Raw genomic sequence first — 22,170 nt, 5'->3', positions numbered from 1 at the left:
ATGGCAATGGATTTATTTTCGCTTTTGAAAAGGTAATAATATCAATTGACTTTATTTTCGCACCAGAATGTGAAATGGTGTCAATTGACCTTATTTCCCTTGTACTTGTTACCTATCACCATAATAGAAATATGAAACACCAGCATTTGATCTCATGCATTCCTCTAACTATGAACTATTTCTTTACTTTTTAATAAACGTTTAAGTACATATGTTTTGGTTTATCTTAATAGTTGCGTTCCAGATAACTTCTTGTAAAAACCTGTACAACTGTCAAATAACAAAATTACTCTCTTGAAAGAGAGGAGCGAGGGCGAAATAGTAAAGGTCACCTGGAACGCGAAAAACCATATTTTCTGTAACTACTTCCATTTTTTGCACATGTAGGGTTCTTTGCTTTCGCCGCGTTCTGTTTTTTGTTTACAAATGCAAACCTCCTCGTTTGACACTTTTCATGAGCTTGCAGGAAGAAAAACTTCGAACTAAAGCTGATGCCAGATAAAACTTTGTGGCTTTGCGTGACATTTATAACTTCGCCAGCAAAGCGCCAGACGCAAAGGATATGTCACAATGAACGCCAAGAAAACAATTTTGTGCTGCTTTTTTACTCGTCAAAATTGCTGTGGATTTCATACATATAGCTTTAAAAATATTAGATTGAATGTGATTAAATTTTACGTATCTGCATGAAAACTCGAATTCGGACGAAATAAAATAAACCGGCTGATTGTCAACGCGCGCAAAAATATGGGAGTTGGCCATCTTTTCGCTTCGCGCTGCAGCTGCAACTATCTGTGTGGCATGCTTTGTGCATTTTCATACAATTCATCTTATCTGTCAAAGCGAATCTGTCACGCAAAGCGAAGCAAGCGTTTTATCTGGCATCAGCTTAAAACATGCAGCTTCTGACTGAAAGAGAGCGCAAGTTACTCTCAAAAAAGTGCTTTGACTTACAGGTTTTTTGGCACCTGGAATGCTTTCCTGTAAAAAAAAAACCTGCAAATCGTGAGCATCTGGAACGCAACTAATTTATTTAAAATATGTATGCATACTACAGGTTTACGCCGATAGATGTTGCGGCGGCGGTGTCGTCAGTCTTAGAAATAATCGGCGGCGGCGACGCCGGCGTCTCAAATAGCGCCGGCGCATCTGACTATTAGCCACATACCAAGGAGCATAGGAAACCAATTCTTGTTTTAAATTTCGCAAAATACTGCTAAAAAGGACACCTAATAAATATTAGGAATCGGTGAATGTGCTTGTTTATTGAAATACTTTAATATAAACAGGTAAAAAACTCTAAGGTGGAGCAGAATATTAAATACCCAACGCAAGTATTAAATATAGTTTTTAACTGAAAACTACCGCTGCATGGTAAGCAGGGGGTGGTTTTACCCCTATTTCTAACAATTTCGATAGTATGTTCAGTTATACCTAATGAGATAAACTTATATAGTTAGATGTGCGTGGCATCACGCCCACTTTCCAAAATTCTATAATAATGTTACTTCTTTTCAAGTGATTGTTGTTAGTATCAAATTTGAGCAAATTAGCGTCTTTAAATTTCGAATTATCGAAGTTTCAAGAATTTCTGAAATTTACCGTTATATGAAAAATGGGAGTAATTTTAGTCCGATTTCAGCAATTTTCAACGTTTTGTTTTAATAAGGTAAGCGAAATAATCGTACCATGTTTGGTACAAATTGATTGAACGGTTACCGAGATATACATACCTGGTAATAAGTGGGCGGTGCCACGCCCATTTTCTTAAATTTTATTATACGCGTTTTTCTTCGCTAAAGAATTGTTGCAAACGTCAATTTTGAATAAATTAGCTTCAGTACTTTACTGATTTATCGAAGATTTCGTATTTCTCTAAATTTCAGCCGTTTGGTATGTGATACCAAGGCTAACAACTGTGCTTAGTTTGGGAGAAATTGGTGTTACGGTTACCAAGATATACACATATAATCATAAGTGGGCGTGGCTACGCCTATTTTGAAAAAATCTATAATAGTCTTATTTAACGTCTACAAAACATTGTAACCATCAATTTTCAGTGAATAAACTTCAGTAGTTACTAAAATATGGCAGTTTTCGTATTTCTGAAAACTACCGTTATATGGGAAGTGGGCGTGGTTACGGTTCGATTTCGCCCATTTTCAATACCAACCTACCTTGGGTAAGAGGCAATCTACATACCCAAATTCGTTGAGATATCTATGTTTTTGCTCGAGTTATCATGTACACAGACGGACGGATGGACAGACAGACATAGCTTAATCGACTTCGCTTTTCATTCTGATCATTTATGTTTACATTTGTCTATATCTATCTCGATTCGTTTTGGCTGTTACAAACAACCGTTATGTGAACAAAGTTATATTACCCTTGTGCACAAGAGCGCTCCGGTATAAAAATTATCGATTAACCCATCAGCTAATAAATTAATTTAACTCGATGAACTTTACGGTCATAATTGTATTTCAAAATAGTCAGAACGATAATCACTTCAGTGTTCCTCCCAAATCCCTCTGAAATACTTCACTCCAAAATTAGCAAATGACAGCACTGCTACCAAATATATGTAATTAGAGTGAGAACGCGGTACACCATTTTGCATATTCTCGTTTCAGTTCGCAAACGTTGTTTACTTTTTTAATAACAAAATAAGCAGCTTATCGTTGTGAACGGTTAGTGCTTTTTGAATAAATTAGTTAAATAATACCTATATTTTACTTGCGTTTTGAAGGTAAAAACTGGCGATTTATTGCGTTTTGGACCGAGTAATTGTTCTTACAAAGGAACTATACCCCATAAAATTTTCTGTCAATAACTTTAAAATGGTTAACAGTATTAACCTTCCGCCATAGGAATATGATTATGAGGATCGAATTGCGTCAATAGGTAACCCTCCCGACAACTTTGGATGCAATTGTACGAAATATTTTAGTTAGCACAATGGTCGAAAATTTATAGCCGAACCATACGTCAGAAAATGCGAAAAACTATTCCGGGAAAGGGAGACTTTATCATAGGTTTTTTACCAAATTATAACAAAAAATTTTCTAGCTTTTGCTTAAAGGTAAATAAAAGCTCTGGGTATATTTTTAGTGCATAATTTCAACAAATATATTGAGAAGTTTTAGCATATTATTTTTTTTTGTTATTTATTGTTATTTTTTAAAAGTATAGTTCAAGTTCCAATTTTGTGCAATATTAAAAAAAAATATTCAACAAAAATTTAAATTAGATTTCATAGAACGATTTTGAATAGATATGCAGTTTTGTAGTCCATTGAATTCTAATAGAATGAAGAACACGTTCCAAATAACTTGATTTTTTAGAATTTTATTTGTCGAAGATATTACGGTTTTCTTCCATTTAAAAATAAATTGTGTTTATTCGTTATATAGAAGCAAATGGGACAAACAAAATTCAAACAAATTAACGGTCATTTTCAGCCATTTGAAACTCTCCTAGAATTCAATGGACTACAAAACTGCATACTTAAAATATTTCGAAGAAGTCTAATTAAAAATCTCGAAATTATGTTTTGATTTATATAATGGTTCTCGCTTCTCCTGTAAATTAAAAAAAATGTTGGTTAGAGTTTTTGTGAATTAAGGTAATGATATGTATTTTTGTAGAGATGGGCGTATGTACATATTGAGTTCGTACGAGTTAGAAGTTTCCTATGCAAATACGTTTTTTTACGCGGATTTCCTTTTTACGCGGTGTTTTATAGAAACTGAACCGCATAGGCTGATTTGCATGAAAATTGATAAATGTTTACGGGAAAGTTTTTTGGTCCAAGTTAACCGCGTAAGAAGAGGATCAAATGTATTGAAAATACATATGTACATAAAAAGAATGTAATTTTACTTCGAAATACTGTGGATAATTAAAAAAAATATTTTATTTCTTGCTTTGTCGATCAAATTCTTTTCAGTAAAAAATTTTATTATTTGCAATCTGGTAGCTATATTTTTCTGAAAATGTCATAATCCCAGCAAAAGTCAAATGGCTGACATGGCTGCTATTGTCATTAAGTGAAACCACCTCCGTTTTTCTACCACGGTTGGACCCTAGTAGTTTCTGTCAAATGGCAAAAGATTTTGAAATGTACTGGCCAGATGACTATCAAACATCAACAGAGGGTTTCATTGCTGAATTTATCATGTGGCGCAGGTGTACCTTCTGTTTTTCTTCAAAAATGTATGTTTAACAAGTAAAAAAGTCTAAGTTCGGGCGGAGCCGAACATTAAATACNACTGGTGTAACATAAGAAAAGAAGAGCTGCCTGAGACTTTTATTGAGCGAGCGAGAGGTCATTTTGAATTTCAAAGGTTGAATACCTATTTGGGAAGTAGCATTGGGCAGGAAATATTAGTTGGGTTGGCGCTCCTAAATGAACATAGGGATCTCTAGGTTAATCGTCAGCAAGTGCTAGACGAGTTAGCAAATGCAGTTTTCAATTTAAAAATAATGTATTAAGCAAGTAATTTTTAAGCAAAGAAAGACCGACTTAAATTCTCATATAAAAATTTAAGAGTACCGTTAATTTCTTCTTGATCCAATGATCGGATCTAAACCAAATTAGTATGGGACTTTATCTGAGGTACCACCTCTCCTGTCATAAATTATAAAAAGTTATGCGGTAACATACATTAAAAAATTATTCCGACGAATTGATGACCTCCTCATTATTTGAAGTCGGTTAATAAATATACTTACGTAATATAATACAAATACTAATTGTTTTCACGCAAACCTACATAAAACATGGAGCAGAATGCATAAAAGGGTAAACAAATTTTCTAGTATTTGAATTTCTAATTAAAACTTAGTTATATAAACATAAATATATTGCGAAATTAAATTAATTATACTTACCTTGTTTACGAATTAAACCTATTGACATTTTATTATTAAACATACTTACCTCTTACACATATACTTACTTTATTTACATATTTATACATGCATACTTACATTATTTTCATATATAGTATCTTTAAGCTGTTGAACTCATATACTTCTGATGTATTTACTTGTACATATTAACAACTACCCTAAGCCGTTAGTTTTAGGTCGTAGGCTAAGTGAGATCAAATTGAAAAGAAATAAATCACTTGTAAAGTATCATCGAGAAAGCGCGCATCGTTTGTTGTGTAAACATATGTTTACGGTTCGGCAAACCATTAGGCGATTGAGTTACATACATAGGTTTGGTTAGAAATCAAACAATAATTTCATTTCATCTTATTAATTTTCTGAAATACATATAATTTATTTATTCATTTTCCGGTAACACCGCCTTATATGAATTTGCGCTTCTAGCATCCATAGGACCGGATTGTAATGGAAGTAATTGTATGTTTAACAAATGAATGAAAATGTTTATAATGCAATCAATGCATTACCAAGGCAAAATGTTTGCAAAATGCATTTATTTAAGTTGAAAGAAGACAAATTCCTTTGTTCGGCATTTATTCTTACTCGCTTTCTATCTTCCAAGGCGAATTCATATATTCTTCTTACGAATTCATATATCCATGTGGTAGCGAGAGTATAAAACCATAAAATTACCTTATAAATTAAAAGCATAAGTATCACATGTATGCGTACTCCAATTCGCGAAATCATTTCATCGATCTGAGTAAAAACTAAGTGCACAAACTCTATTTCGCGTTAATTGTAATCATGAAATGGTGTTCATTCATTCAGTTTCTACTCAAACGCATGAAATGATTTCATGAATTGGCCTACGCATAATGGTAGTAAATGACAGAATGATATACAACAAACACATCCTTTTGACATAATGCAAGCCGAAAACGTTGGTTCAAATCATTCCGCAATCAAGTTGGACGTTTTGCCCACAAACATTGCAATTTTGCGAGCAGTCTCATTGTAAAATATCATTTTTACAATTTCATAGTTTCGGCCTACATTTATAAAATTCAACGAAAGCACGTACCTATTTCGGCTGAGTTATCCATATTTGGTTATTTAGTGTACAAAATAAACGCAAATTAAATGAGTTTGTACAACATGGCCATTAATGTAGCGATAAGTTGTACAACTTGCCAGAAAATCCAAATTTGTTGATCTTTCATACAACCAAGACATAACATTCATTCAACAGGCCCACAAACGGTGCAATCTAGAGAAAAATAACACCAAGTTGAACCAATGGTCGCTACGTTTATGGCTTTCTTTAAGAAACATCGGGCGAAAATTTCAACTGCTCCTGTAACACTAACTTATATAAGTTGGCCTTGCTATCATCCTCACATATGTTCATCAGAGTATACCAACGAAGGACGAGTCAATACAAGGAGGTAGCGAGAGTACAAAATTACTTTAGAAAATTACACGCACAATGACAAACATGAACAAATGTACAACAAACACATAATTTTTGACAATCAGTACAGTTCGCATTTATATCAACGAGCAGCTTATTAGATTTGTTTTTGTTTGTACTACATATATGCATATATACATACATGTACAAAAACATATGTACATACGTACAAATATATATATACAACCATTCAACCATATGTACATACATGAAAACATTGCTGTCCATAAGTACATACATATGTATGGTACATCAACGAAGCCCGTATGCTTCATCATAAATATATCCATACAAACACATGTACATATGTACGAATGGATGTAGTTACGCGAAGCACGCTTGCATCATTTATACATACATTGCTTGGTAGCGGCAGAGCTGAAATGCGCAATGAGTTCGTTCATACATACATATATATGTATTCATATATATTTGTATACATACATACGTGCATTCAAACATACATATATACATATGTAGGTACTCGTACCCGTCATGCGTCGCTTTATTTCTTTTTCCCCTTCCCTATACTTCCTATATCTTCCTTCTCACTCATGGAACGTTTTCAGTTCTAAAAATTTCACTCTCCATTTTTGCGATACCGCCGCCTAAGAAGTTTCACTTCAAAAAAAAAACTATAAACGATAAACCCACGGAACTACAAAGTTTCATATTAAGAAATATGTGCTAATCCCGTTGAACGCAACAACAATTGCCGCGCATTTTCGAAAGTCCAGTTTTGTGTCAAGGGCTGGTGACGTACACAAATACCTATCTAACATCGTCCGGGTTTAGGAGTATATTAAAAGTATAGATTAACGTTAATAAATAAATTTTTTATTTGCAAAAACAACGTGAATCACAAAAAACGAAAGCCATTATTAAATCAATTTTGGCGAAAAACAAAACTTCGGTTGCCGAAACTTCTCTCTTTGCCAAAATTTAAAGGACAGTATTCGGAGTTCAAAAACTTCATGAGCTTGTTCGAGCCTTGTACACAACGATGCTACAATCCCAGATATTGAGAAATTTAACCACTTGGTTAACTGTCTGTCTGGTGAGGATTTGGGAACGGTAAAGGCCTTCCAAATATCGGACGTCCAAGGCTTTGGCTAGTGTCAAAAAAGTTTATGATAACAAATGCTTAATATTTTTCGACACAATTTCTAAACTTTTTGAGCTGCCAAATATCTCAAAGCCCTCTGCGCTTTCATTGCGCACGATGATTGATACAGTGTCGGCTGTTTATGACTCACTGCTGGGTGACGAAAAAAATATCACAAACACGCAATCATAATCCATCAGGTAATGTCGAAAGTTGACACCATTACTCGGTCTAAATGGGAAGAACAGTTGGATTATGACAAGTTGCCGTTATGGCTAGACTGCGAAGCATCGTTAAACAAGCGCTATCAGCATTTATCCGCCGATGAAGCCTCAACTTCGAGACAGAAGTCATCCGCCAGCGCTAGTACGCAAAAACTCAACCAGAATACGGAAAAGACGAAGTCTGCCTTAATGACGTCGAGTTCAAAACAGCGGGCGTGTCCACACTGTAAGTCCAAGGACCATAACATATCTGCGTGTCCTACTTTCAAAACTCTCTCTGCACAGCAGAGATTTGAGTTCGCGAAATCAGTCCCCTTATGCATAAACTGTTTGCGAAAGGGGCACACGGTTTTAAAGTGCAGAGCAGATCGGTGTTGTCATTTTTAATCGTTCGCATCACACCTTGCTGCACCAGTATCCAATATCTTTCAAAACTGCACCTCAACCTTCGACCTCGCATGCCATGCAAACAACGAGTGCGCCAGATCGTGTTATGTTGGCTACAGCTGCAGTCAACATAAAAAGTAGCTCCGGAGAATACCTGCCTGCACGAGCCTTGTTGGATTCTGGATCGCAGGTGTGCTTCATGACCTAAGATTTGGCGCAGAAATTTCGGATTCGTCGTAAAGGAATAACTCTAATCTTCATCGGCATCGGCAATGCGAATCACAAATTAAGGACGAAATTAAATGCGTTTGTGAAATCGCGGGTTAATAATTATAAGTTTTCGGCAGAATAATGGATATGGATTATGCGGTCCATTTCAGCTATCCATCCAGACCGTAAACATTAACTGGCTGGAAAATACCAAAAAATATTAATTTGATGGATCCAGAATTCCACAAATCGCAAAAAATAGATCTGTTGTTGGGTGCAGAAACATTCTTCGAGCTGCTAGCTGTAGGCCAGATTAGAACTGGCCCAAACCACCCAACTCTACAGAAAACTCTTTTGGGCTGGGTTGTGTCTGGCAAATATACCACCAACCAATGTCCTCCTCCCCAAGTCAGTAGCACATTATGCCAAACTGAAGATGAATTCTCGACAATAGATTCGGTAGTCCAAAGATTCTGGGCTTTAGAAGAACTACCTTCAGAAGCAAATTTTAGAAAACTTACACCTGAACAAACAGAATGTGAAACATTTTTCGTAAGAACTACTCAAGTTCTGCCATCAGGAAGGCTTCAAGTAAGATTGCTATTTAAAACTGACCGTAAGATACCCGGTCATTCTTATGAAACCGCATCTCGACGGTTTCAGGCCCTGGAGAGAAGAACCTTGAAAGATCCAGAACTTCGCAAAATGTTTTTGGACTTCATGAATGAATATATAGAATTGGGTCACATGAGCCCAACAAATAATAAGATCCCGAGTGAGTCACACTACTTCATTCCGCATCAATGCGTACTTCGGCCTGAAAGTACGACAACCAAATGACGAGTTGTGTTCGATGCCTCAAGTTGTACCTCTTCTCAAATTACGTTGAATGAAATCTTGATGGTTGGGCCGACTATTCAAGAAGAGTTGTATTCTACACTTCTTCGTTTTCGTTTGCATTTACGGCGGACATTACTAAAATGTACCGTCAAATTCTCACGCACGAAGAAGACAGAAACTTTCAGCTCGTAGTGTGGAGACAGAATCCCTCTGAGCAACTTCAAATTTTTCGCCTCAACACCGTAACATACGGCACTGCGCCTGCCCCATTTCTCGCTACACGGTGTTACCAAATGCTCAGCGATGCTAATACGACTAAGCATCCACTCGGTTCAAAGGGTATTAAAAGAGATTTCTATGTAGATGACCTGCTTACAGGATCAGCAGATTTTGAATCTCTAGATCTTATTACAAGTGAGGTAATGACTATATTAAACTCGGCCGGATTCAAACTAGCGAAGTGGTTTTCGAATCACCCATAATTATTCGACAGTGAGAGTTCTGAAAAGTCATTAAGTTTCAATGACACAGATTCCACAAAAACACTTGGAATCCATTGGTCGCCGAAAGAGGATTTATTTCGATTCGTCTTGGACGACAGTTTCAAAGATCTACGAGCCACAAAACGAAACATCTTATCAATCTCGGCACGCCTTTTCGATCCTCTTGGTTTACTTGCCCCTCTAGGGACCAAAGCAAAAATCTTATTGCGATAGCTTTGCATCCAAAAGCTAGATTGGGATGAGTCGATTCCGTCGCGCCTTGATACTAGCTGGCAAAATCTCAAAGCCAATTTACTGCAGCTCTCGTCGATAAACATTCCTCGTTAAGTTAATACTGAGTCGAGTGCAAGATGTCAAGTTTATGGCTTTGTCGATGCCTCAATAAGAGCGTACGGCTGCTGTGTATATATACGTTCCACATCCTCTAGTGATACAAAATGCACGCTGCTTACTGCAAAGTCTAGAGTGGCTCCGCTAAATCTCTTCCGCGTTTAGAGCTCTCGGCAGCCCATCTTCTGGCCAAACTATGGTCGAAAATTGAGCCAATGTTGAGGCGACCAATTGAGAACATAAATTTCTGGACAGACTCGGAAATCGTTTTGCGCTGGATCAAAAAACATCCATCTGCATTGCAGACCTTTGTTGCAAATAGAGTTTCCGAAATCCAACAGTTAACTGATAATGGTACTTGGCGACACGTGCCAACGAAACAAAATCCTGCGGATGAAGTGTCCCCTAGTCCAAGTTCCTCCTAGAAGGCCCCGCTTTATGGCCCACAAACACCCGCTTTCATTTTTCTCCAGAAAACGAAGCACTAGAGAAGAAGAAAAATGGAACTGTTTTGATTATTCAGACTGCTAAGCGCAACTCGATCATGGATCTTATCGAAAAGTTCCCTTTTCATAAAAAGTAGCTTCATATTGTCGCATATGAGCCATTCTTTTTTAGTCGGACGGATTTCTTAAAAAAAATATGTCGTGTCCCCGATTCGCTTGAAATTTTTTTTGTGGGTTCTATACATGAAATAAGCTAGCACGTGTTTGAGGAATTTGTTTTTCTTCCAGAACCACGGAAAAATGCAAACTTTGACAGATCATATCTCCAAAGAAAAAAGTGAAAAATAAATATTCCTGGAACACGTATTAGCTTATTTCATGTATAGAACCCATAAAAAAATTTGGAGCCAATCGAAAGTGTGACACCAAATTTGAGGTCCGATATGAAAAACAATATGAAAAAAGAATATCTGTTGAGGTGGATCAGACGCATAAAGAACCCAACATCAAAATTCACAAAAGAACTGACGGCGGATGAATTAAACTTGAGTTTTCTCAAAATTGTCCAGGTGGTTCAACACACAGAATTTGGCGAAGAAATTTCAAAACTTTCACTTCCAAAGCACTGCCTTTAGAGCTAGTGACAGACTTGTCTTCTAATTGTTTTATTTTCGCCCTAAAAAGGTTCATTTTACGCCGAGGGATGCCGAAGAAGATATACAGCGACAATGCCACCAATTTCGTCGGCGCCGACCGCACGCTGCGCGAACTGAGAGACGCATTCCTAGCCCATCACCCAGAGGTAGAGAAATACGCGGGAACCGAAGGATTCAGCTTCGACTTTATACCACCCAGGGTGTCGCACTTCGGCGGGTTGTGGGAAGCGGAAGTGAAGTCCGCCAATGTCGAAGAAGGTATACAGCGACAACGCCACCGATTTCGTCGGCGCCGACCGCAAGCTGCGCGAACTGAGAGACGCGTTCCTAGCCCATCACCCAGAGGTAGAGAAATGCGCGGCGACGGAAGGATTCAGCTTCAACTTTATACCACCCAGGGCGCCGTACGTCGGCGGGCAGTGGGAAGCGGCAGTGAAGTCCGCCAAACCCTCACACCAACACTCACACCAATGAGCCAGGACCCCAATGACGGTGAGACGCTAACACCAGCGCATCTGCTAATTGGATGTCCACTGCGGGCGCTACCAACAGCGCAGGTGCCAACGGACCCAATGTATTGCTGCGACAGATGGCAACTTGTTTGGTGTCTCAAGCAATAGTTTTGGCGGCAGTGGTCCAAGAATTACCTCACGGGCATTCAGGGTCTTGGTTCAGGAGGACAACATGCCACCTCAGCAGCGGGTGCTCGGCCGCGTCTCCGCAATCGTTCCAGGGCTAGACGGCAAAGTTCGAGTCGCAGACATCGTAACCAATTCACAAACTCGCCGCACTACCCTTTAAAGTTGAAGGATCCTGATCCTGTTAAGGTGGCCGTTGTTGCGTCAGATTTTCTAGTTTTTGAATTTATTATTAAAAATTAGTTATATAAACATAAATATATTGCGAAATTAAATTAATTATACTTACCTCATTTACGAATTAAACCTATTGTCTAACATACTTACCTCTTACACATATACTTACCCGATTTATATTCAACTACCTATTTACTCTATACTTACCTTATTTATATATTTATACATGCATACTTACATTATTATCATATATAATCTCTTCAAGCCGTTGAACTCATATACTTCTTATGTATGTACATACATATTAACAACTACCCTAAGCCGTTAGTTTTAGGTCGCAAGCTAAGTGAGATGAAATTGAAAAGAAATAAATCTCGTGTAAAGTATCATCGAGAAAGCGCGCATCGTTCGTTATTTAATTCGAGGAAATAGGCATTTGTTGTTGCTATCGCGCACTCGCCGACAACCACAAAGTTTAAGCAAGCTGATTTCTTAAAAACCCTTAAGGATTTTTTCAGTTGTTCGTGCGTGATGTGGTTACAAACATATAAAAAAACTAATTTTTGTATATAAGAAATGAAGTTATCGGTTATCATCAAAAAGTAATTTTTTAACTGGCAACGTTCGTACTGTGCGGTCACTTAAACTTTCGCTTGAAAGAATTTCCAAAGTTTAACTCGTTTACAAAGTGCTAAGCAGTTCTAATTTGTGTTATTCACACCGTAAAAAGTTTACTGAAGCCAAATTCCAATAAATTGACTTGATTTAGTCATAAAGTGCGTTGATTGAAAAGTTTTATTTAGTCGGCCTTCGTGCATATTTGCCTGTTTTGGTGCATTATTGTTGCTTTTGCGTGAGAGTGTAAGGAATATCGCATTTGTTTGTTCATTTTGCTTTCTTTCGCGCTTTACACACACCTTTGTTTATCATCGACAGTCGCTTTCTTGGTGNACCATGATCAACGGCCTGTAAACAGGGCGGAGCGGAAACTAGGTCTTTCCGCCCGCCGCACACAAAAGTAGACTGGAGACAAGGCCTCGCCAGCTACCCAAATTGCTATTGAATATCATTGTTATCTTTACAAGTTAATATTTATAATTATTTCACTCTGTAATGTATCACACATACTTAAATATTCTAAATCTTTTTATCTCAACTGTCTGTAAGAAAACATTTTTCTGTAGACTAAATAAATAAATAAATAAATAATGATAAATATACATCGTGCTTTTCATGGTTTTTTGAAGATTCGATCAAAAGTTACTTGTTATACGTTTTTATAGCAATTCTCTGAAAGATAGTATTTTCCTAATGCAAACTCATGGAAAATTTCAAAGCCCCTGCGGAACGATTAAATATTAACCGAAATCAATGGCGTCCTTTTTCATTTTCTGTAATTCTGGATATGGCAGCGGAAAATTTCCAAAATTTTGTTTTTCCTTCGCATTTTTTTTAACCACCCTAGTGTACATATGTATATCAGGGTTGTTGCGAATATTCGCATTCGCATTCGCAACCGCGGAGCTTCCGCATTAATTTTAACATTCGCATTCGCTTTCGCATTCGCAAAAATCAATGCGGATCTTTTGCGAATGCGAACATTGAAGGGACCGAAAATTACAGTTATTTTTTTTTTTTACCAATTAAGCTTGGCCAACTATTTTTTATTTCGAAATAAAAGTACTTTCCGGATAATAAAGAAACCGCTTATCCAAATTAAACAAGTTTGGTATGCCATGAAAGAGAACTTAGATAGCTTTAGAACTAAAATGTCTAAAAGAGGAAAGCCACACATTGAAAAATATTTCAATAAAAAATGTTAATTAATTATCATAGAACAAACATTGGGGCAGGTATGTATTTACATGAATTTCTTTAGTATTAAATTGTAAAAAAATATATATAGAGGTGGTAACCTTCATTCGTTATTTCTGTTTAAAAGCTATCTCAGTCCTCTTTCATATGATACCAAATTTTTTCAATTTGGATAAGCGGATTCTTTATTATCCGGATAGGACGTTTATTTCAACATAAAAAATATTAGGCCAAATATAACTCGGAAAAAGATAACTGTTATTTTCGGTCCCTGGAATATTGTGCAAGTGCACAGACGTATATCTAACCAGTCACAGAAGAAAGCATTAAAAATGAGTTACTAAAACTAAAATCGAAAAACTTTGATGACGTGACAAATTCCGAAACAACCAAAAGAATGAGAATGAAGAATTCTTTCGAAAAAAAAACGGTGTTTAAACAACGATTGTGCCATGATGCTAGATTGTGAAGATGAAAGTCAGGACGATACATCCGACATTTGCAGCGCCGATGAAATTCTCAAAAAGTAGTTATTGCACCCCATAAAAAATAAATAAATATAACTGAAAGTCCTCTCAACTGGTGCAGTGTCAATCGAAAAGAATTTAAAATTTTGCCAAGTTTGAAGTTTTGCAAGTTTGTCGCCTCGAGCGAGTAGTTATATAGTGGCGCAGGTTTGATTTACGACCCTCCAAAAAGTTTTTATTAAGTACAATGTTCCAATTTTTAAATTCAAGTACTAAAAAAACATTTAGTCTTATCATGAGTTTAATTTTCCCCGAACCGGTTCACTTTTCACTTTTGGTTTTCATGTACATATTTACTATGGGCGGAATACAAATTCTCGGGTGAATTTTTTTTCGGGCAAAACTAAGGATAACGCAGATTATTAAAAATTATTAATCTTTCCATTTTTTATTTACCTAAATCACCTAATTTAACCACCTAAATTATTCGCATTCGCATCTGCGGATGTCTAAAATTCCACATTCGCAACATCCCTAATGTATATATTTTTGTGTTTGTAAATCATTTACTCACCATGTATTCAATTTCCTTGTTATGAGAATCTAGTAAAATCAAAAATAATCCATGTTTCGCTGGAAAATAATCTCTCTTGTATAATGATTTGGTTTGTATTTTGAAATAAGAAGTTCTTGCAGTGGCAGAACCATTCAATTGTACGTCTAATTCGGACGCCTTGTGATAAGTTAAAAATTCCAATCCGTATTTTTCAAGATCAAGTCCGTCGCGTAAATCCTTAAGTACAGCGTTGATTACAATCAAATGATCCATCTCGTAAGAATAGACTATTAGTACATTGACCTTGAATAACTCCTTGATGCCACGATAGAAAGAACCTTTTAGTTTTATATCTCTTTCTAAAAGACGATGTCCTAGGACCAACATTATGGTTTTATTGTCATTGTCTTCTGGCCCTAGTGCTTCTGTTTGGCACAAAATACTTGTCCACACTGCTCTTGTATTATCATTGTCGCCTTCAGACCATTCAAACGATACGTTGGAATTAAAAGCATTGGAAGTCGTTAAGTAAAAGCCGTTCATAGATATGCTCCGCTTGGGATATGTTAAGTTGGCAACAAAATTTCGAATTTCATTATTATCCTTAAATAATAAGAAGAATTATAGTAAAAAAATTTAACAATACAAAATTTTACTCTACCGTGTTATTGTTTCCAATTACTAAGTTGTATTCAATCCAAGCAGTTTTAGATAGTTCTAATTTACCTCGATGATTGATTGTTTGAGGGTTTGGCGTTTTAAAACTTGTTGTTACAATAACGGTCCGATTCGGATGAATAGCCACCAATTTGACTTCTTTCTCAGCTTCCGATGTGGTGACATATAACTCACATGTCAAGTTGATAAATTTTGAGTTATGTAAGTCAAAAAGTTCTATGTGTCTTACGCTGAAAATCTTATCAATGTCACGCATATCAGAGCTATTCACAAAATGGATTCCTATTGGCTTAAAAATGTTATCTATTATAATATCGGTTGTTTCTTTTAAAACATCATAATTTTGAACTTCACGCTGATATGTTCCATGAACCACCAACTTTTCATTGTAACTAACATGGATGCTGCCTTTGTCTAGTTTCTTTGTTTCATTGAGTGTATACTTAATGCAGCCGCGATGTCGTGTATTCAAAGGTACTTCCAGTGTAATATTTCCTTCTAACAAATTGTTAAACTTACCGCGCCTTTTGGTGCTATGCAGTTTGATAAAGCTGAAGTCTTTTGACCACTCAATTCTGCACAAGCGATAGGTGGCTAATCTGTAAGATAAAACCAATTTTAGTGAGAAAAAAGTTAACTTTTTTATCATTCATAAGAAAAGCATCATGTTTGGTACATACGTATTAAATAGGACAGTTATATTTGAGACATTCTTTTTCATATCGGACACCAAATTTGGTGTCACACATTCGATTGGCTTCAAATTTTGTTTATGGGTTCCATACATGAAATAAGCTAACACGTGTTCGAGGGGGGGCGGGGGGGTTAAATTACAAAAACGGCAATAACGCAAAATTTGATTTATTTCACTTTTAAATGGGAAATAAAACCAAAATCTGAGTTTTGCTTTATTTCCAACAAAGGTTGGAAATAAAACAAATTTTGCCTTATTTCCCATTGCTTATTTATACTATTTGTAAAAAAAAAGTTTACTGACAGAAGGAAAAAGAACTTTGTTTATTCCAAAAATACAACTAAACCAAGGCACATTGAACAGGTAATATCAGTACAGCAGCTGATTTGATTTTTTTCAAATTATTAGTTCTCGAAAATGTCAAATATTTTACATTTTTTCTCACAAAAATTCTAAATTGTTAAAATCTATTTGCATGTGAACCATTTTCCAAACAAAACCAGCGATTAAATAGCAACTTTTGGAAAGCTCGCCCAACTCAGCAGCACAACCGCTGATTACTGGGCCTGGCACAGGATGGTGGATCAATGCTTCGAGAAGCGAACAAATTTACTAAGAAAGAAATTTGCAACAATTTTCATTTTTTCAATTTAAATTTTTTACCTTTTTCGTATTTTGCATGGCACGCTTTGATGTAGAAGAAAAAAATCAGAACAGTTTTTGGCACCTTCGATACCAGAAGTAACAACAAAATACAGGCAAATGTTGTTTTTGCTCAAATGCTCTAAACCTGTTTGATAGGCCTTGAATTAAACAAAAAATGTGATATAATTCATATGAAGAAGGCAATATTCACAAAATGTTTTTACTTATGAAAAGTCTAACAAATTATAGGAAGAGCATCGTCTTAAAAAACTGCTCCGCATATTGGACATAGCGCTTTTTTACGAATTTTTTCTGCATGCTTTTTAATATGTTGTTAAAAACATTGCTGGAAAACCTTAAAATGTTTGCATAGAACCATGTCGCAATAAACAGATGAAGTAATAAAACGGCTTTCTCGCTTTATTTTCTGACATTCGGCTGCCTTATAGTCACATTTTATAGGCAAATTTTCAAATAAAGCAGTGACACCTGGTAAATTCCACTATGGGTGGGATGCAGCATGCAATAACACCATACACAATAATTCGCATTACTTGGACATTAAAAAGCAGTTTCAGAAGTGATCTGGTGTTATTTTATAATTTTTCCTTTTTCTAAACGGTTATAATGCCACCAGTACATAATTGCGAAAGGGGGGGAGGGGCGGGGGACGCGAGCGCGACGTCGAACGCGGCGCGGGCTGGCGCGCGAACGCGGACCGCCGCGACGCCGGGCACTTTCAAAATTGTATACTTACAAATCCGTCCATTTAACTTGTTCATGTACTACTTTTTGTCAAATATAACTAGCTGACTACCTACATATGTGCACTAGTTTGCTTTATTACTCAAATTGTTAAGTATAAAAGTTGGTCTTGTTGCTCAACGAGAAGTGAAATAAAGCAAATTTGTGTTATTTCACATTCAATTGGGACTTAGCATGTGTATTTCGGCATAAAATTTTTAATTTCATTAGAAGCACCCTGTATTTACTTGCTATTTTAAATGGTTGCACACATTTAGGCATATGCATAGTAACAGGAAATGCGGTACAATTGATTATTACTTCCGATTGTGCAAACTCCGCACAAGCATACGGCTGTGTACCTATATGTATACATACTTATGTGTGCATGTACATACATATGTATGTATGAACTCATTTGGTGCAACTGGTTTTGATATTCGTAGATGGTTTTAGGCATAGGTTTGGTAGTCTATTTTAAATTTAAAGAAATGCTGAAGTCATTTTAACTGGGACAGTTGATAACTGATGAATGTATGTATAATATACATTTGTATGGATGATATAATAGCTCTGATCCAATACTTTTCGTGTAAAATCCTGGAAAAAGGTCAAACAGCAAAATCACTCTCTGAAGTGAGAGTAAAAAGTGAGTAACAGCAACACGTACGGAACAAATAAAAAAGCAACTTCAATCTCTATACAACTCTCCAAAAATCGCTCTCATTTACATTAACCACAGATTATATTCCGAAAAGAAAAACTAAATTTAGGAATATAAATAAATAGAAATGCTCAAACTATAAGCTTAAAACAAATTAAATCAGCAAAATGAATAAAAATAAGTGAAATTAATGTTTAATTTCTAACCTAACCTACATGTGTATGTATGTAACTGAATCGCCTAAGAATAGCTTTACATATAAACAGATTATCCATATTTTCGAGCTTAATTCCCTAATCTGTAATTAGATTAGGTAAGCCATACAAGATGGAAACCTGGTAACAGATGCCCATAGTACACTTTAGATATGGAGGGAACCATTTTCATTGCTTTTAAATGGCGAAACAGATGGCGCGTTTGATGAAGGAGAACCCGAACCAATGTATAGGGACGAAGCTCACGTCCCTCAACCGGACCAAGACGAGGTGAGAACAGCAATAAAGCGACTTAAGAACAACAAATCCCCCGGAGCTAACGGTATACCGGCTGAGCTGTTCAAAGCCGGTGGCGAAGAGTTGGTGGGGCGTATGTACCAGCTTTTAAGCGGGATTTGGTCTGATGAATACATGCCCGAAGAATGGAATCTCAGTGTACTTTGCCCAATCCACAAGAAGGGAGATCCCGCCGTTTGCACCAATTATCGCGGAATAAGCCTTCTTAATATTGCATACAAGGTCTTGTCGACGATACTGTGTGAAAGACTGAAGCCGTTCATGAACCAGCTGATTGGACCTTATCAATGTGGCTTCAGACCTGGTAAGTCCACCATTGGCAAGATTTTCACAGCACGTCAAATCCTGGAGAAGACACTAGATTAGCAAATCGACACACACCATCTTTTTGTTGACTTTAAAGCTGCTTTTGATAGAACGAAGAGGAGCTGCCTGTACGACGCCATGTCCAAATTTGTGGTCCCCGCAAAACTAATACGGCTATGTAGAATGACGTTGAGCACAAACTTCAGCTACGTCCAAATTGGGAAGGACCTCTCCGCGCCATTTGAGACCAAACAAGGTTTTAGACAAGGCGATTCACTCTCGTGCGACTAGCGTAATAAGCGCTGCCAATCTGAATTGCAGCAGCACCATATATAGCAAAAGAACGATGCTGCTGGTGTATGCAGATGATATCGATATCGTAGGTCTGAAACAAAGGGGCGTAACCGCAGCATTTTCCAGTTTAGAAAAAGAAGCTAAAGAGGTTGGTCTAGCGGTGAACGAGGGAAAGACAAAGTACCTCCTGGCAACATATAAAGAGTCCACGCGCTACGGAACACACGTCACTGTTGGAAGATATAACTTTGAAGTAGTGAAGGACTTTGTCTACCTAGGATCCAGCATAAACACCACCAACAACGTCAGCCTGGAGATCAAGCGAAGAATAACTCTTGCCAACAGGTGCTACTTTGGGCTCGGTAGGCAATTGAAAAGCAGAGCCCTCTCTCGACGAACGAAACTCACGCTCTACAAATCTCTCATCATGCCCGTCCTTTTATATGGCGCAGAATCTTGGACGATGTCGAACATAGATGAGAAGGCTTTCGGGGCTTTCGGGGTAAAATCTACGGCCCTGTTTTCGTGGATGGCGGATATCGGAGAAGATGGAATGACGAACTGTATGAGCTTTTTAACGACATGGACATAGTTAAGCGCATAAAAATACTGCGATTGCGTTGGCTTGGACATGTTGTACGCATGGATGACGACTCTCCGGTGAAAAGATCCTTCGACTCCGCACCCATGGGTGGACAACAAAAGCAAGGCTGCCCACGAACGAAATGGAAGGACCAGGTGCAGAAGGACCTGTCTGCGCTCGGGATAACCACCTGGCGCAAATTCGCGCAGGAGAGAAGCAATTGGAGAAGCTTTTTGGTCTCGGCCCAAACCGACAAACGGTTGTAGTGCCAAATAAGAAGAAGAAGCCATACAAAATTAAAATTATAAAATTATCCCAGATTAAACCGATAACTTTTTGGTGTCCAACCTAGTTTTATCGATTACATTTGCGAAGAAGAGGAGGAATATCAAATGTAAAAGTAAACAAAAATTGGCGCTAGTAAGGAAAAGAGGTTTGTAAAGGTATTTTTAATAAAATATTTAGTTAAAATATATTTAAATAGCACAATATAGCAGAGAAGAAGTTTAACTTTTCCTCGAGTTGTGTGAATAACAAGCACAACCAATTTGACAGCTAACGAGCTTTGATTGAGATTATGTTTATATGTAAACGTACTTTTATGCTTTTCCGTTCGCATATGTTTACTCATCAAATTTCATGAGTACCTAGTACTCACGTCTTTTTTTCGCTTTTCTCTTTGGAGATATGATTTGTCAAAATTTGCATTTTTTCGCGATTCTGACTAATCGTGTACTTCTGCTAATCGTTATATCTCGGGTTCTGCCCATGGTAAAGACTTCATCTTAACGTCGTTTTCAACACTTCTATATATAAGATGGTCAATATTGTCCTAAAGCTAAATTAGCTATTAACAGTTGAACTTTTTGAAGTTGATTTGCATAGTGAAGACCAGTAAATTTAAAATTTCGGCAGAATATCGTTTCGTTAACAACACATGTTCCACAACTTTTTCAATTAAAGACTATTCTAGAAATGGGCGTGCCTATATTAAAACCAAAGTTCAAAAATTTAGACTTTATTGTGGATTTCGCCAGAATATTAAGGGTGGGTAACTCTGTAAATTTTGGTGTGCTGACTCAGTAACTCCAACTCATTCTAATGAGTCAGCACAGTGAGCTGGCACAAGTGTGCTATCGCACAATTGGTATGTACATCGAAATTATTGATGATGTTAGTAATTGAAATCGATTTAGAAAAGGTTATCCTTAGCTTCTGTTCGTAGCTGGCCGGCAAAATTTTAGAAAGCTGATTTCAACTGGTGAGTTCATTTGCAAAATAATTCCCTACTTAGTTTTGCTTCAGAGTTGTCACATAAGAATGTGTTAAATGGGCTATGCATGTAAGCGGTTACCCAACGCATAGCACTTCACATGTAGAACTCCGTTTGGTTTTGATTTTTACGTAAAAATGGTATAGCAGTGCAAGTATGCATAACTGGGCTATTCGCCTTGCTACTTTTTAAATTTAGTGGTCGTATATTCAATTGATGGTTAGTCTAGTGATGCTATCTATTATGGTACTTTTTGGAAGATCGTATTGTATGAATGTGTGAGCTCATCAATTGAGTTACCACATCGACACAGTTCTAAACAATGCAAGCCGCACCGAGCTATGCAGTGTCAGCACATCAACTGAGTTACCATATCGGCTCTTTAGCATACTGAGCTCTACATTGTCAGCGCATAAACTGAGTTACTGAGTTACAAATTTTTTCAGAGGCACAGTTGTAAGAGTCAGCACAGTAACTCAGCACAGTGCTGAGTCACCTACTACTACAGAATATCTATATAGATTGAAAAAGTTGTAGAACAAATATTTATTGATATTCTGCCAAAATCCGCAAAAAAAAATCTGCGTTTTGCTAACTTTAGTCCTGCAATTGCCACGCCCATTTCTAGGGGTTTGTCGCTTTAAAGAAAAATTTTGCCATACAATTATTATATCGTGATAGGTGTTCTATCGGAATCCGCAATAAAATTTTACTTTTTGCAAACACCCGATATTTAAAGATATAGACAAATATATACATAAATGAGCAGAATGAAAAGAGAAATCGATTAAGCGGTGACTGTTTGTCCGTCCGTCTGTGCGCATAATAACTCGACTACAAATTGAGATATCTTAACGAAACTTGGTATGTGTTCTTCTTTTGAGCGTTGGACGGATGGTATTGAAAATGGGCAAAATCGGAAGATAACCACGTCCACCTCCCATATAAAGGTAGTTTTGAGAAATACGAAAACTGCGATATTTTAGTAACTACTGAAGCTTATTCACTCAAAATTAATATTTATTTTTAGGCGAAAAATAAGAATATTAT

General features: G+C 36.8%; 1 protein-coding gene across 1 annotated transcript in view; it reads right to left on the bottom strand.

Moving 5' to 3' along the window:
• Positions 1-22,170, bottom strand: part of LOC108359123 (uncharacterized) — a gene marked incomplete at its 5' end in the record, with an annotated part of 229,837 nt that overhangs the window by 151,266 nt on the left and 56,401 nt on the right. The window contains 2 exons of the mRNA XM_017610801.1: positions 14,746-15,330; positions 15,389-16,004. Coding sequence (XP_017466290.1) covers positions 14,746-15,330; positions 15,389-16,004 — 1,201 coding nt within the window. The remainder of the gene's footprint in view (positions 1-14,745; positions 15,331-15,388; positions 16,005-22,170) is intronic.

Source organism: Rhagoletis zephyria, unplaced genomic scaffold (genome assembly GCF_001687245.7).
Source record: "Rhagoletis zephyria isolate East Lansing unplaced genomic scaffold, Rhagoletis_zephyria_1.1 Rzeph_scaffold_00342, whole genome shotgun sequence".
Lineage (NCBI taxonomy): Eukaryota > Metazoa > Arthropoda > Insecta > Diptera > Tephritidae > Rhagoletis > Rhagoletis zephyria.
Note: the sequence above shows the minus strand (reverse complement) of the source record. Positions and strands in the feature narration are given on the sequence as shown.